This window comes from Myotis lucifugus, unplaced genomic scaffold, assembly GCF_000147115.1.
Source record: "Myotis lucifugus unplaced genomic scaffold, Myoluc2.0 scaffold_485, whole genome shotgun sequence".
Taxonomy (NCBI): Eukaryota; Metazoa; Chordata; class Mammalia; order Chiroptera; family Vespertilionidae; genus Myotis; species Myotis lucifugus.
The window spans coordinates 586,330-599,481 of NW_005871533.1; the positions used below are offsets into that span (position 1 = coordinate 586,330).

At 59.5% G+C, this 13,152-nt stretch overlaps 2 protein-coding genes across 2 annotated transcripts in view; both read right to left on the reverse strand.

Annotated features, from left to right (window-relative positions):
- WBP2 (WW domain binding protein 2) overlaps positions 1 to 213 on the reverse strand; it is a 12,646-nt gene extending 12,433 nt beyond the window's left edge. Inside the window, exon 1 of the mRNA XM_014445810.2 lies at positions 89 to 213. Within this exon, the coding sequence (XP_014301296.1) occupies positions 89 to 147 (59 nt within the window). The 5' untranslated portion in view covers positions 148 to 213. The remainder of the gene's footprint in view (positions 1 to 88) is intronic.
- Positions 214 to 9,264: 9,051 nt separating this feature from the next.
- Positions 9,265 to 13,152, reverse strand: part of TRIM47 (tripartite motif containing 47) — a 7,021-nt gene continuing 3,133 nt past the window's right edge. The window contains exons 2-7 of the mRNA XM_014445811.1: positions 12,934 to 13,148; positions 11,807 to 11,902; positions 11,300 to 11,530; positions 10,954 to 11,152; positions 10,427 to 10,501; positions 9,265 to 10,177 (exon numbers count right to left, since the gene is read on the reverse strand). Coding sequence (XP_014301297.1) covers positions 9,537 to 10,177; positions 10,427 to 10,501; positions 10,954 to 11,152; positions 11,300 to 11,530; positions 11,807 to 11,902; positions 12,934 to 13,148 — 1,457 coding nt within the window. The 3' untranslated portion in view covers positions 9,265 to 9,536. The remainder of the gene's footprint in view (positions 10,178 to 10,426; positions 10,502 to 10,953; positions 11,153 to 11,299; positions 11,531 to 11,806; positions 11,903 to 12,933; positions 13,149 to 13,152) is intronic.

Consider the following 13,152-nt stretch of genomic DNA (forward strand, 5'->3'; position numbering starts at 1 on the left):
TCTTCGGTGATTGTTTTGCCCAGCGCCCACCGCCCACGCTCCTGTCGCCCTCCCTTCGGGCCTCCCGGATCTTGTGCAGCGTTTTCACCTCTCGGTGTTGTTGACGATCACTCCGCCGCCCTCCGAGTGATTCTTGTTGAGCGCCATAGTCTCTTGGAAAGGGGTCCCAAGACTAGCAACGCAGTGGGCTTGCGCTCTCTCGGCCCGCCCCTAGTGGCGTCGTTCGCAATAGAGTCAGCCAATCACAGCTCTTAGACGGAGGCTGGCCCAACCACCTGATCCCGAGTGTCACGTGGTCAAAGAGTTTACACTCTCTCCCCCTTCCGCCTAGTTTCGCCTGCATCACAAACAACTTGAAGACTACAATTCCCAGAAGGCAATGCTCCCTCCACCTCTCTGTATACTAATGAAGGATGCATTCTGGAACTTGTAGTCTTCCAGACCGTAGGCCTGGATGATTCACTACCTTGCCTTACTAATCCTCCTGTGTACTCCCCACCTTGTGGAATGAACAGTTGGGCGCATCGTAGGGGAAATTAAAAAAAACAAAAAACAAAAAAACTACTGGATTCGATTCTGGTCGGGGGCACATGGCTGGATTGCAGGCTTGGTCCCCAGTTGGGGGCATGCGGGAGGCAGCTGATCAGTGATTCTCATCATTGTTTCTCTCTCTCCCTCTCCCTTCCTTTCTGAAATAAATGAAAATACATATTTTTTTTAAAAAGCACTGGGCACACAGAATGGGGGCTGTAATCTAAATCTGGTGTGTGGCTCGCAGAAAAGTCACCTTACAAGGGCATCTTGACTCACTCAACCAACATCATGGAGACTTACTAGGTGACTTTACACCCGACTTGGATAGTCACTGAGCCATTCACATAGATGAGTGCAAGACCCAGTCTCTGCTGCAGGACACGGTGGGTGGGTGGCTGGCAGAGTAGAGTCAGGAAAACTTTCCCTTCACGACATCAAACCCAGACCCTAGCCCGGCCAGCGTGGCTCAGTGGTTGAGCCTTGACCTATGACTCAGGAAGTTACAGCTCCATTCCTGGTAGTGGCACCCGCCCGGGTTTCGGGCTGGATCCCCAGTAGGTGGCCTGCAGGAGCCCGTCAATGATACTCTCATCATTGATGTTTCTCTCTCCCTCTCCCTTCCTCTCTGAAATCAATAAAATAGCCAAAAACAAAACAAAACAAAAAACCCAGGCCCTAACAGGTGGGCGGTGAGAATCTCCCTGTTCCCCCCACCAAATTCACTGTCCCGTGGGATGCGCCTCCACCACAACTGGCCTCCAGGTGGCACTGCTCCCTCTAGAATGTTCTGGCTTAGTGGTCCAGCCGGTCCCCGCAGCGTCCTGGCTGGAAGATTTTAACCAGATTGAACGAAATTAGGCACAATGTGGGGCCAGCAGCTTACAAAATAGGCCTGATTCGTTTCAGCTTGTGACCTAGCATTGGGTGGCCCTACTGGGCATCTGTAGTTAGTAAACTCCCCACCTCGAGGGGGGTTTTTAAGGGGGAATGTGAGCATCTCACCCTGCGTGGAGGTCCTGGTGCATCATCTTAAGGGCTCAGAGTTTCATTCCGGGCAAACAGCTGGTTTCCTGACACGTGGTGGCCAGTCGCAGGGTCCACCTCCTTAATTTAACTTTTTTCTTTTTTAATCCTCACCAAAGGATATTTTTTTTCCTTTTTTTCACCAGAGGATATTTTTCCGTTGAATTTTAGAGAGGGAGCATGGAAGAGAGAGGGAACGACAGAGAGAAATATTGATGTGAGAGAAACACATTGTTTGGTTGCCTCCTGCACAGTCCTGCGCTGGTCTGTGCTGGTCTGCTCTGGCACCTTCAGTGTTTTGGTTCTAGCCAAAGGATGCCATCTTTGGTGGAAAAGTAAAGTATTCTCACCGCCATGGGGGACCAGGCTTACATAGACAGAAGTCCCTGCCCCTGGTCCCTGATTGGTCCATTCTCATGCAAATGAGGACACCAAATCCCAGGTGTTTTTTTTTTTAAAGATTTTTTTTCTTGATTTTTATATATATAGAGAGAGAAACACTGATGTGAGTCTGAGACATCCGTCTGCTGCTCTCTGCATGCCCCCTACCAGGGACCAAGCCCAAAACCCGGGCATGCGCCCTGAGCAGGAACCGAAGGTGCATGGGACGGCACCCAACCAACTGAGCCGCACCCGTCAGGGCTTTTTCTTTTCAAAAAGAATCGTGTATTGATTTTTAGAGAAAGAGGAAGGGAGAAGAGCCTGACATCCATCGGCTGCCTCTTTCTTACAAGCAACCTTTTGGTGCACCACCTCCCAACAGGTTGCTTGGCCCAGAAGGCCCTGTCCTGATTGGTCAGAATGGAGCCGCTCTGATTGGTCAGTGATGAAGCTGATGGGCGATGGCTGTGCAGCTCCAATTGGATGGGGAAGCCTCAGTCCTCCCCGTAGAAATAGGGTCCCAGGAGCTCCTCTACACGGGCTGGCTCCGCTGGCAGGAGCACCTTGCAGGCAGGCGGTTCAGTGCCGGCTTCTCCCCGAAGCGCAGTTTGCGTGAGAGGCCCTGCTGCAGAGAAATGGCTGCTAGGCTCTTTATTTTATTTTTTTTGGAGCCCAGTTACCCACCAGGCGCCCTTTTTAGTAGCTATCTTATTTCTCAGGCTCTAAACTAAAAGACAATATCATGAATACACAGTGCTGTGGCCACACTGAGGGCTCCTGACAGGAGGGGAAGTGTGATAAAGAGGAAGTCGGAGTGGAGAGAGATAGCAGGCTTAGCGGATTCCGGCTTAAATGTCCAACTTTTGCAAGTTTTATACAAACACACCCTTAGGGCCGCTCCCCGGCCGTGGAGGGACCGGTGGTCTCCAGCGTCCACACTGGCCGGCTCCAGGGCAGTTCATTGCTGATCCAAGTCTGCGGCCAAAGTCCCCGTCTGGGCCCAGGTCTCAGAACTCAGACCTCTCCTGCCTTCTAGTCCACACAGGCTCTGCCTGTTTCCAGAAATGGCCCCTTTGTCTTAAGCTGTAAGTCCTCCTATTCTCCAGACCCAAGCATCTTGAGGTGTGCTAAGAAGGGGTGTGAGTATGCCTGAGAGACACTGCTCCGCCCCCCCCCCTCCCCCCGGGCAGCCAGGTGGGTCTGACCCTGCCTGTCTAACACCTGGTGCCTTTCCTGGTGTCCCTCCTGACCCCCAAGCAGCTTCATCTCTGTGCCTCAGTGAGCAGAACAAGTATCATTTGTGCTGGACAAATCATCACTGTCTTTGTGTGCCGAGACCTCAAAAAGGTGGAGAAGCGATGTGCCAGGTGGGCAGTTAGGCTTGAGCAGAGCAAGGACGACGGGCCAGGTTCAGAAGGTCACCAGGGAGGAACGCCGGGTGCCTAGCAACGGACAATTGTAGGGGGGACCTCGCCCCCAAGGGACCTTTCCTACCCTCGCATACCTATGGCCATAGGCTTAGACCCCCTGACCTTTCCTCCCGAGAGATCACCTCCAGGCCTCAGTAGTATTTCAGCTCCAGGCCCAGAGAAGCAGCAAAACCAGACCAGCTGCACCAAGGCCGACCTCAGGACTAACCGCATTGACTGAGGACCCCTGACCTGGAGTCCACCACCCTGCAAGGACACACCTGGAAAGCTGCTGAATACCCTATTGGGATCTTCCCCTGGGACCTCCCCTAACATCTGCACCCTTAAAACCCTTAGGACGGAGGACCCGTGCACGCTCCCTCCGGGTGCAGGCCCTCACCTCTCTCCACCCACCCCCCTTTTCGTCCCCCTTCCTCACTCCCAAGCTCCCAGGGCCCTTCCTTTGCCTCTGTAACTTGCTTCCTAAGCCCTTTTCTTCTAGGAATTACTTCTTCTACCTCCGGGATTTACCCAGTGAACGTTCTCTTACAGCGCGAGTCTTGGCTCTGAATTCTTTCCCAGCCAGAACCCAGGTCCCGAGGTTGCTGGACCCAGGTGGGCTAACCCCGCCGGTCTAACACCCGGTCCCTTCCTGCTGCCGCCAACATTTCCTTGTTTTTAAACTTTGACCCACAGCAAGCAATGCATTTTATAGCGAGACCCATCACACGGGTGCACGTTTATACGTGCAAAGAAAGTAAAAATCAGCTGGACAAGCAAAAACAGCCTTGCAGTCCCCCGGCTGGGAGGGGAGACGCAGGCGAAGCCCCAGCCACGCTACAGGGACCTGAGGACCCCCTCCCTCAGCGACTGCTGTTTTCTTACCAGAAATACCCCAGGCAGGCTTGGCAATGCCTCACCATTAGGGGGTGCCCCATGCTAACCGCTCGCCTCCTGACGGCACCCAACGCTCGTTAATCCCGCTGCTTCGAACCCCTGCTCAGGGCCAGCAGCCCCCCAGGACCGGTCTGACCCTCGCTTCCTGTGGACCCTGCTCAGAACCCTCCAGAACCCACACCTGACTAAGACCACTTCCCGCCTTCCTCTGGTGGGGCTCGGGCCATCCTGGGGCGAACTGTGCGGGAGCCACTGCTTGGCCAGAGGAGACTGGGCGCCTGACCAAAGACAGCTGGGTGGGTGGGGAGCTCATTCCCAGAAACACTCTTCATGCCATGAAGGTTTATCTAAAAATTGCTTAAGCGTTTAAGTGCTTAAGCTATTTTCCCCCAAAAGGAGACTGAATTACATCAGCTAAAAAAAAAAAAGATGTGCGTTTGGGACAAGTTTTATTTTATATTGTACTCCAATATTCTCTGTTCTACTTGGCTATTTTAACAACTTGCTCATTGTTAAGCCCTGAATAGGTTTTGCAATCCTCGTCTTGAAAGCCCCCTTCCCATTCCAGAAGAAAGGCAGGGGTGGGCTGGGGGCGGGGGGGAGGGAGGTGGGAGGAGCACCCACCCAACAGGTCCTGTGTTCCTGGAGCTGATACTGCCCCGATTTATGGCTCCCCAAGCAGCGTCCTGAAGGGCGGCCAGTGTGGCTTACGTAGTTCCCGACCTCTGGGGGTGGCAGGGTCATTTATTTTTTTAAATATATTTTTATTGATGTCAGAGAGGAAGAGAGAGGGAGAGAGAGAGAAACATCAATGATGCCAGAGAATCATTGATTGGCTGCCTCCTGCACACCCCCTACTGGGGATCGAGCCCGCAACCCAGGCATGTGCCCATGACCGGAATCGAACCGTGACCTCCTGTTCACAGGTCGACGCTCAACCACTGAGCTTCGACCTATCAACTGGCCAGACAGGGTCATTTTTTAGATATGCCCTTTGTTTGCTCTTCACGTGGTAGGAGACTCAAGATATTGAAAGGCGTTTCCCGGATGACAGAGGGAGCTACAGCCAGGACTGCTGCCATCACCAGCCAATCAGTGCGCTGAAGGCCTGGGACGGACTCTCCCTCGCGGCCGCGGCAGGAACCGGTCTTGCCAACACCTTGATTACGGTCTCCTGGCCTCCAGACTGTGAGACAGTAACCAGCCCCTGTTTAGCCCCCGGTTTGTGGCACTTTGTGATGACAGCCCCAGCCGACTCCTGCTTGGCCCAGGGGAGAAGGAGGCTGCCATTCAGGACCCGAGGGGCTGGGACAATGGGCATCTCAGCAGCTGCCCCAGGGGCGTTTCAGGGAGGACCACCCGGAAGGGGCAGCTGAGGTCTGAAGGGCAAGGAGGAGCTAGCAAGGCAAGAAGGGTGGGCCGGGGCTTGGACTGGGGGGGCCAGCGCACCCCAGGGGGCCAGCCTGTAGGAAGGAGAGGAAGAGGCGCGAGGGAGGCAGGCCGTTCTGCAGGGACGGAGCCTGATCAGGATTCTGGACTTTTCCTAGGAGACATGGGAAGCCATGGCAGGCTTTCACCTGGGGACGCAATGCCATCAGATTTGAAAGTGTGAAGTCACTGTAATTTAGGTGAGAAATGGGTTTAAGGAAAGAAAGAAGAGGATGAGAGGGGCCGAGGCTACCCCATCTGGCATTTTTCCGGGTAGATGGAGAGGAGCACCCCCAACTCTGGGAAGGAGGACCCAGAACTTGCAGGGAGGGGCCCAGGCCCCCAATCGCCTCTCCGAGGCCCTCCTTCCCTGAGCGCCCTCCACGCGGCTCCGCAGGGCTGACTCCCGCCTCTTCCTGGCTTTCGGGGCTTTGGGAGGCGCAGAAGTGGAACCGGACAGCAGGTCTGTGTAAACACTCCATCTCGGACTCGGTCAGAACAGGCCTTGCCGCTACTTCTGGGGAAATTGAACTTGACAGAGCAGGGAGGTCTGGACCGGGAAATTTGGGTGGGGCTCGTCTCCATAGCAACCAGAAACAGCTCCAGCCGTGCCCTGGCTCTGCCTCCTGATGGAGAAGCAGGGACTTGTGTTACCGAACATGACCCGCCCGAAATAGCTCCCTTCCACCTCACCAGGGCCCCTGCTGGCAGCTGCCACTCTGCCCACAGCTCAGGGCTGGGTTTGACGCAGACCCTGCAGCTACGGGCTATTTTCCTCCCGGGGAAACCAGCCCAGCCCAGCAGAGCCTCTGGACCTCAGCCCCTCCCAGCTCAGCCCGTCTTCCCAACAGCCTGCTGCTTGGCCACAGTCTGGGCCTGGCCTCATGCTGGGCCTGGGAGGAGGGGAGTGGAGGGGAGGCCCTTCAGTGGGTGCTCCCCGGGAGGGGACGGAGGAGGGGAGGACAAGGGTGGAGATGGTGTCTGCCTTGACCCTCCTGGGGTGTGCGGAGGGGCTGGGAGCAGTGAGGGGTGCAGGACCCAAGGGTGCAGGACACAGCAGTCGGCAGCTGCCAAGAGCAGCGATGCTCCAGCCCGTTGCTCGGCCTGTTGTTTAGGGCTCTGGAGTCATTTTCCCACAGAAACAAAGCGCAAGTGGAGGTTGGCTCCCTGCCTGGCCCAAAGGAGCCAGATTCAGCCATAGCGACAGCCCCGGAGCCCTTCACACTCTGCCATTGTCTGTGCTGGCGCCGGCGGCAGCTTCGGAGACCACACATCCTGGGCAGCTCCGCCAGGGGCTCTGGTGGCCATGGCAACTGGGCCAGGCTCAGGGCAGCTCTCATACAGGCTACTGCAACGCTGGGAAAGAGTGCGTGTTTGTGCATGTGTGTGCATGCATGTGTGAGTGTGCTTGTGCATGTGTGTGCGTGCATGTGCATGCGTGTTTGTGCATGTGTTCAGACATTTCTAAGCAAGGCCACCCCTACGCGTGGAGCATGGAGCAAGTGTGCTGGACTGGGTAGCTGGACTGGGTAGGCTCCTGCATGTCTGTGCCTCAGTTTCTTCCTATGGAAACGGTAGTGGTAGAAGGTTTGGCCTACATGGGGGTTTCTAACATTTTTTCTTTTTTTTTTTTTAACAGTTTCTCTTTTTTCCAAGCAATTTTCAGTAAAATCTATTTAATTAAAGTGTTGGCTACACCCAAGTGCCTAAAAGATTTCATTTAAAGTGGTTATTTCCATAAGCCAAATGCTGTTTTTTCTAACAATCAAATATTAACTTCTATGGTTTGGTGTTTGACAAAGTGTTGGCGGAGTGGTGAGGGTCAAAGTGTTGGCGGAGTGGTGGTGAGGGTGGCAGGGTCATTTATTTTTTTAAATATATTTAAAAAAAATATATTTAAAAGTGTGAAGTCACTTTTAAAATATATTTGAAAGTGTGAAGTCACTGTAATTTAGGTGAGAAATGCCCCTGCCCCTTCCCAGCCTGCCACCTGCCCCACCTCGGGCACCTCTTAACTCCTGGTCTTCTCAGAACATTTTGAAAAGTACAACTGGATTCAGACACACAAATACAGGCGGACAGGCAGACATACACACTCATACAGGACACCCACACGCACAGACACACAGACAGACACACGGATACACAGGGACTCCCACACGCCATCCCTCCAGCTCTAGCATGATCCCAGAGTTAGAGGACGGGCAGGCGTGTGGATACCCCACAGTGGGGACCACACTGAAACCTGGGCCGCGCCCACCCGCCAGCCCCATGCCAGCTGTGCGGCCTGGGTGCCCGCCCCCTGCGCGGGGCTGTGCGGCTGCAGCGCACATGAGTGTTGGGAGCTGGAATCACTGGAAGCGGCAGGGACGCTGGCTGCAGACCTGACAAGTCAGACTGGAATTCCGCCAGGAAGCCCCAGTGCCAGGGGGGCGATGAGCCAGAGCTGGGGTGGTGGGAGGGGTGGTGAAAGGTGGGAGGCTCACAGCAGGTGAGCGGCCACTAGGAAGCCCCACGACCCACCTCGTGAGGCCCCAGAGCCGCCTCCCTCATGGGCCCCAGCGGCTGGGTGAGCTGGGGGCCCTGGCTGCCTAGGGAACGGTGTTTTGAACCCAAAACACCAGGAGCAAGGAGGGCCCGCCCAGAAAAACAACATCCTGGCTGCGGGCTGAGGCAGGACTGCGCAGGAGGGACTATTTTTAGCCGCCCAGGCAGCCAGGGCAGGACTTGTATGGCCTTGCTGTCTGGCTGCATAGCTCACCCATTGTCCCGCCTGACCTGGGCTGGGTGCAGAGAGGCCTCCGTCTGCCCTGGCCCTTCCTGCTGGGGCGTTCTCTGGGGTGCCCCTGGGCCACAAAGAACCGAGGGAGGGCGGGCTGGGCTGGAAACACTCACCAAGTAGCCTCGGGGAGCAGAATTGGGGCATCCCAGGCCACGATGGGGGTTTGGTGGCAGCAGGGGACACGGGGCCGTCCAGGCAGAAGCTCTGCTGGGGTGCAGGGCACGGGTCTCCCCAGCCTGGAGGCCCGGCACTGTCCCGGCTGCACAGCCGGGCGCGGGAGGTGAGGCAGAGCCCAGAGGACACAGGTCCCTTTATTGTAGATGTTCTGGGCTCCAGCCACACCCGCGTCAGCTCAGTCACATCCTTCATGGCTGAGAAGGTGTGTGAGTGAAAGCAACTCGGGTCTCAAGCCTCCTTGCCCAGGAGCCGTGCCCTGTTCTCGGGGTGTGATGTCTGCAGTTAGCCCTGGGCACAAACACCACAGGCAGGTCCAGGGAGAGGCTGTGGCATTAAGGATGAAAACAGCTGATGGGAACCAGGCCGGCAAAGCAAACACACGGGCAGCCAGAACGGCTGTGGCGCTGGACCCCCCCGGGAGAAGCCATCTCTAGCTGCCCCTGTCCAGCACCAGGGAGTAGGGCTGCCCCAAAGGGCAGGCACCCCATTTCAGCCCCCTCTTTGGGCTCCCTCCCTCCCAACAGGAATCCTGGGACCAGGGACTCTGTTCCCTTCTCCTGCCTTTCAAGACCGGCTCCTGAAAGATGAGAAACACTGGGAAATTCTTGGTGGACGGAGAGCAGGAAGGAGTCATTCACTCAACAAATGTTTATTGAGCACCTACTGTGTGCCAGGCACTGTCCTAGGCACCTGGAAAAGGAGGGCTTGGGGTGGCCTGGATCTGTCCTGGTTGTGGCTCTCTCTCCCAGAAACAAGGCCTGCAGTGGGGGGAGGGGGGTCTGAGAGGCACTTGAGAGGGTCTGGGAGGCCAAGGGTTCTTTTAGAAATGAGGCTGCTGAGGACGCATGGGCTGCGGAGACGCGCACGCCAGGAGCCGAGGCAGCGGCCGAGGCCCGGCGCCCGCATTACCTCCTCTTCAGCACTGATATGCAGGACTTCTTGAGGGGCCCGATCTGCAGGTGGGCGTCCACGCTCTCCAGGAAGAAGGCGGGCTTCAGCCGGCTCCTGAAGAGCCCCGGGAAGTGGCTGTCCAGGACGCTCTGGAAGGGGTCCCCGGGAGAGGCCAGGGGGCCGCTCCTGCGGGCCCGGGTGGCCTTCAGCCGGCGCAGAAGGCTCACCTTGCCGTCCCGCACGGCATAGAAGGCCAGGGCTCGGTCGGCATATTCCAGGCAGACCCCAACCGTGGGCGAGAAGGCGTGCGGCAGGGGCGCCTCCTGCCCGTGGAACCAGACGGAGAAGCCGCGTCCGTTCCACTGCAGGCAGCAGGAGTGGGCGTTGCGGCCGAGCCGGCCCCGGTCGTAGGGCTCGTGTGGGGAGAAATCTTCAGCCATGACGCCCACGCTGACCCAGCCCTCGATGATCTCCACCTCCCAGTAGTAGGTGCCCCGGTCCAGGGCGCCCTCGCCCAGCACCTGCTCGCAGTGCGTGAAGCGGGTGGGGGACTCGGGGTAGCTGATGGGACACAGCACCCTCTTCACGCCTTTCGTTCCGAACAGCTGCAGGAACTTGTCCGCCGTGTCACTGTCCAGGTCCACGATGTAGGCGACTGCTCCCCGGGCGGGAGAGAGACGGGGGGCTCAGGGGCAAGGCCAGAGAGGACACCCTCCCCTAGGTGCCCACCTCCCCAAGCACAGCCTCGCCCCACCTTTGCAGCCAGCACTACTCAGCCCTGCTGGAGCGCGCCCCATGAGCTGGCCTAGTTCACCCCATGGACAAGGAGGGACTCCAGGGCCAGGCCAGCCCTGCGGCCGTCAGGGGGCCCGTGTGCGGAGGGCCGAGCCCAGGGTGCACTCACACTTGAGGAAGTAATCCCGGGGCACCTCGCTGTCCAGGTGGCTGCTGTTATCTGGGTCCTGGGACTCAGCGTCGGCTGCAGAGAGGAGACAGCGGAGGGGTCTCGCCAGCTCCCCGGGACTGGGCTGCTCTGCAAGGTGCCCCTTCCAAAGCCGTGACCCCCAATTCCCTCTTCCCCCAATTCCTCCCAGCAACCCAAGCCTCCTGGGACAGGCACGCCGCCCAGGTAGGGTACCCTGGGTCACATGTATGCCTGGCCCTGGGAATCTGCCCCCCTGCCCCACTTGCCCCCGGGCCCCAGGCCCTCTGAAGTTAAAGAGGGGCGGGGAGAAGCCCCCTCCCGCCCCGTCCTGTAGGCTACGGCCAAAGCGGCTGACTGGTCATGACGGGGTGGCGGCTCCAGTCGATGGCAGGATTCGGTTCCGCCCAGCAACAGGCTGTTTCCATCCCCTGCTCCTGCACGGGCACCGGGCCTGGGGGCCTGGGAGGGGAGCCTGGGGGAGGTGAGTCACTCGGAGGGGCACCCACCTTCTGGGCCGAGCTTGTGCGGCCCGTCCTCGTCACCGCTCAGCCCCCGCAGCTGCCCCCACTGGCTGGCGCAGGCCGCGGCCAGCACCTCTCTCACCGCCTTCACAGCCTGGGATGACTTAGTGAAGCCGAGCTCCCGCGGGGGACCAGGCCCGGGGCCGCACCCCTCCTCCAGGGCCAGCCTGAGTGCCAGCAGCTCCTGTGCCAGATACATGCCCATGAAGGCCCTGCGAGCCACAATGCCTCCCAGCGGGGGTGAGACAGCCCAGCCGGGAGCCGGCACAGCCCTGAAGGCTCGGGCACCCCCTGCCCTCTCTCTCCGCCTCCCGCCCTCTCTGGTCCTCACCTGCAGGAAGCTCACTGAGTCGGCCTCGGGGACCTGGCTGAGGTTGTGGCGGGCCCGGCTCAGCCTGCTGCGCTGCTCCTCCTGCCGCCGAAGGTCGCCCTGGGAGCGGCTCAGCATGGCGGCCTCCCCCTCCTCGATGAAGCCCAGCACCTCCTTCTGGAACCCCTGCAGGGTGGCTGCAGCCTCCGCAAACAGCTGGCTCACCCTCTCCCGCTCTGCCACGGCTGCGCTCTGCACCGGACAGTGGGAGCGGCGGGGAGGGCACAGACCATCACTGTTTGGGCCTCATCCTTCCAGACCCCCCTCTCCCACCCCACCCTCTGGGAGGGGCAGAGGGACCTGCCGGAGCCGCCCTGGGTCTCTGCCAGGTCGGGGGAGACACTCGTGCTCAGGGGGAGTGGGCAATGCCCTGGGCACAGGCCTCCTTGGAGGGGACCAGACCACGCTGCGAGCTCACAGTGCCAGGAGCCTCCTGCAGGAGGGGACGGGGTCAGGGTCGGGGCTGACCTTGATGAGGGCCACGGTCCGCCGGGACTGGGCAATGCCGGCGCCCAGCTCATCCATGCGGTCCTCCACGGCACTCAGCACTTTGGGCTGCTCGGCCTGTGGGTGACATCTTCATGAGTACGGCGCCTGGCAGAGGCCACAGCCTGCCCTGGGGTCCCAGGCCTCACCCCGGGGTGGGGCAGGGCAGGGGCGACGTGGGCATGGTATCGGTGCACCGGTGGGACTGGGGGTGGCCGTGATGTCCCACAATACATCAGAGGGCTGGCCTCAGGCCGAGGCGGGTGTCGTTCCCAAATGCCCAGGGGGAGCACAGTCTGGCTGGGGGCTGTCTGCCTCCCCTCTCTGACCAGCGGGCAAGTACAAGGCCATCGTGGTCCTCAATGTCACATTCACTTGAGAACTTCCTTCAGTGGAGAAGAGGCAGAGAATGGAGGGAGCAGGGGCTGCACAAGAGGCCATTCAGCTGTCCTGGGGACCCCTGTCCCCAAAGAGCCCGTGTCCCCAATCCAGGCCTTAAAAATGGGGATTCCGGGCAAATCCCCCTGGGTCTTATGAGTCACGGCGGCTCAGGCTGGAGACACGGAAAATCCCAAGGCCAAAGCGCCAAGACCGGGCTGGAGGCCAAAGGAAACTGGGGGCGGAGGCAGCAGGAAGGACCGCGCACATGGTCCAACCACTGGCCCCGGAACAGCTGGACAGAGCGGTCTGTGTGCTCCACCGGCCGCACTCCAGTGGCTGCCACACCCATCTAAACCCGCGGCCTCCGGGCTGGGCGAACCTGGAGCCCGGACCCGCACGAACTGGCCGGTCTCATCAGCCGCGCAGCGGGAATCAGCTGCCCAGGAACCGCAGGGCCTAATCCAGATCCCTCCTGCCTTAGACCCCCATGGGCCCCGCCTGGGCTTCAGGGCCCCTGCCCACCCTCCGCGTCCTTTTCGCGTTCCCGCTGGGTCCCCGCACCAGCCCATCCCATCGCGAGCGGAATGACGTTGTCAGGGCTGGAAGGGACAGCAAAGACCCTCAACTTCCAGGAGAACTTGAACAAAATGGGAAGGAGGGGGGGGCGGGGGGCGACCCAGGACCCTCGGCCCGCCCACCGTCACCCGTGCGCGGCGCCGGCGGCCCACCTCCTGGAGCGCGCGCTCCTGCTCCAGCGGCACCAGCTCGTGGCCGCGGTGCTCCTGGGCGGCGCAGGCCTCGCACAGGCACAGGCGCTCCGCGCGGCAGTAGCGCTCCAGCGGCCGCAGGTGGCGCGGGCACAGGCTCTCCTCCAGCCGGCGCAGCGGCGGCACCAGGCGGTGTCCGCGTAACGCGGGCTGCGCTCGTGCGGCCCAGGTGCGCGGGGC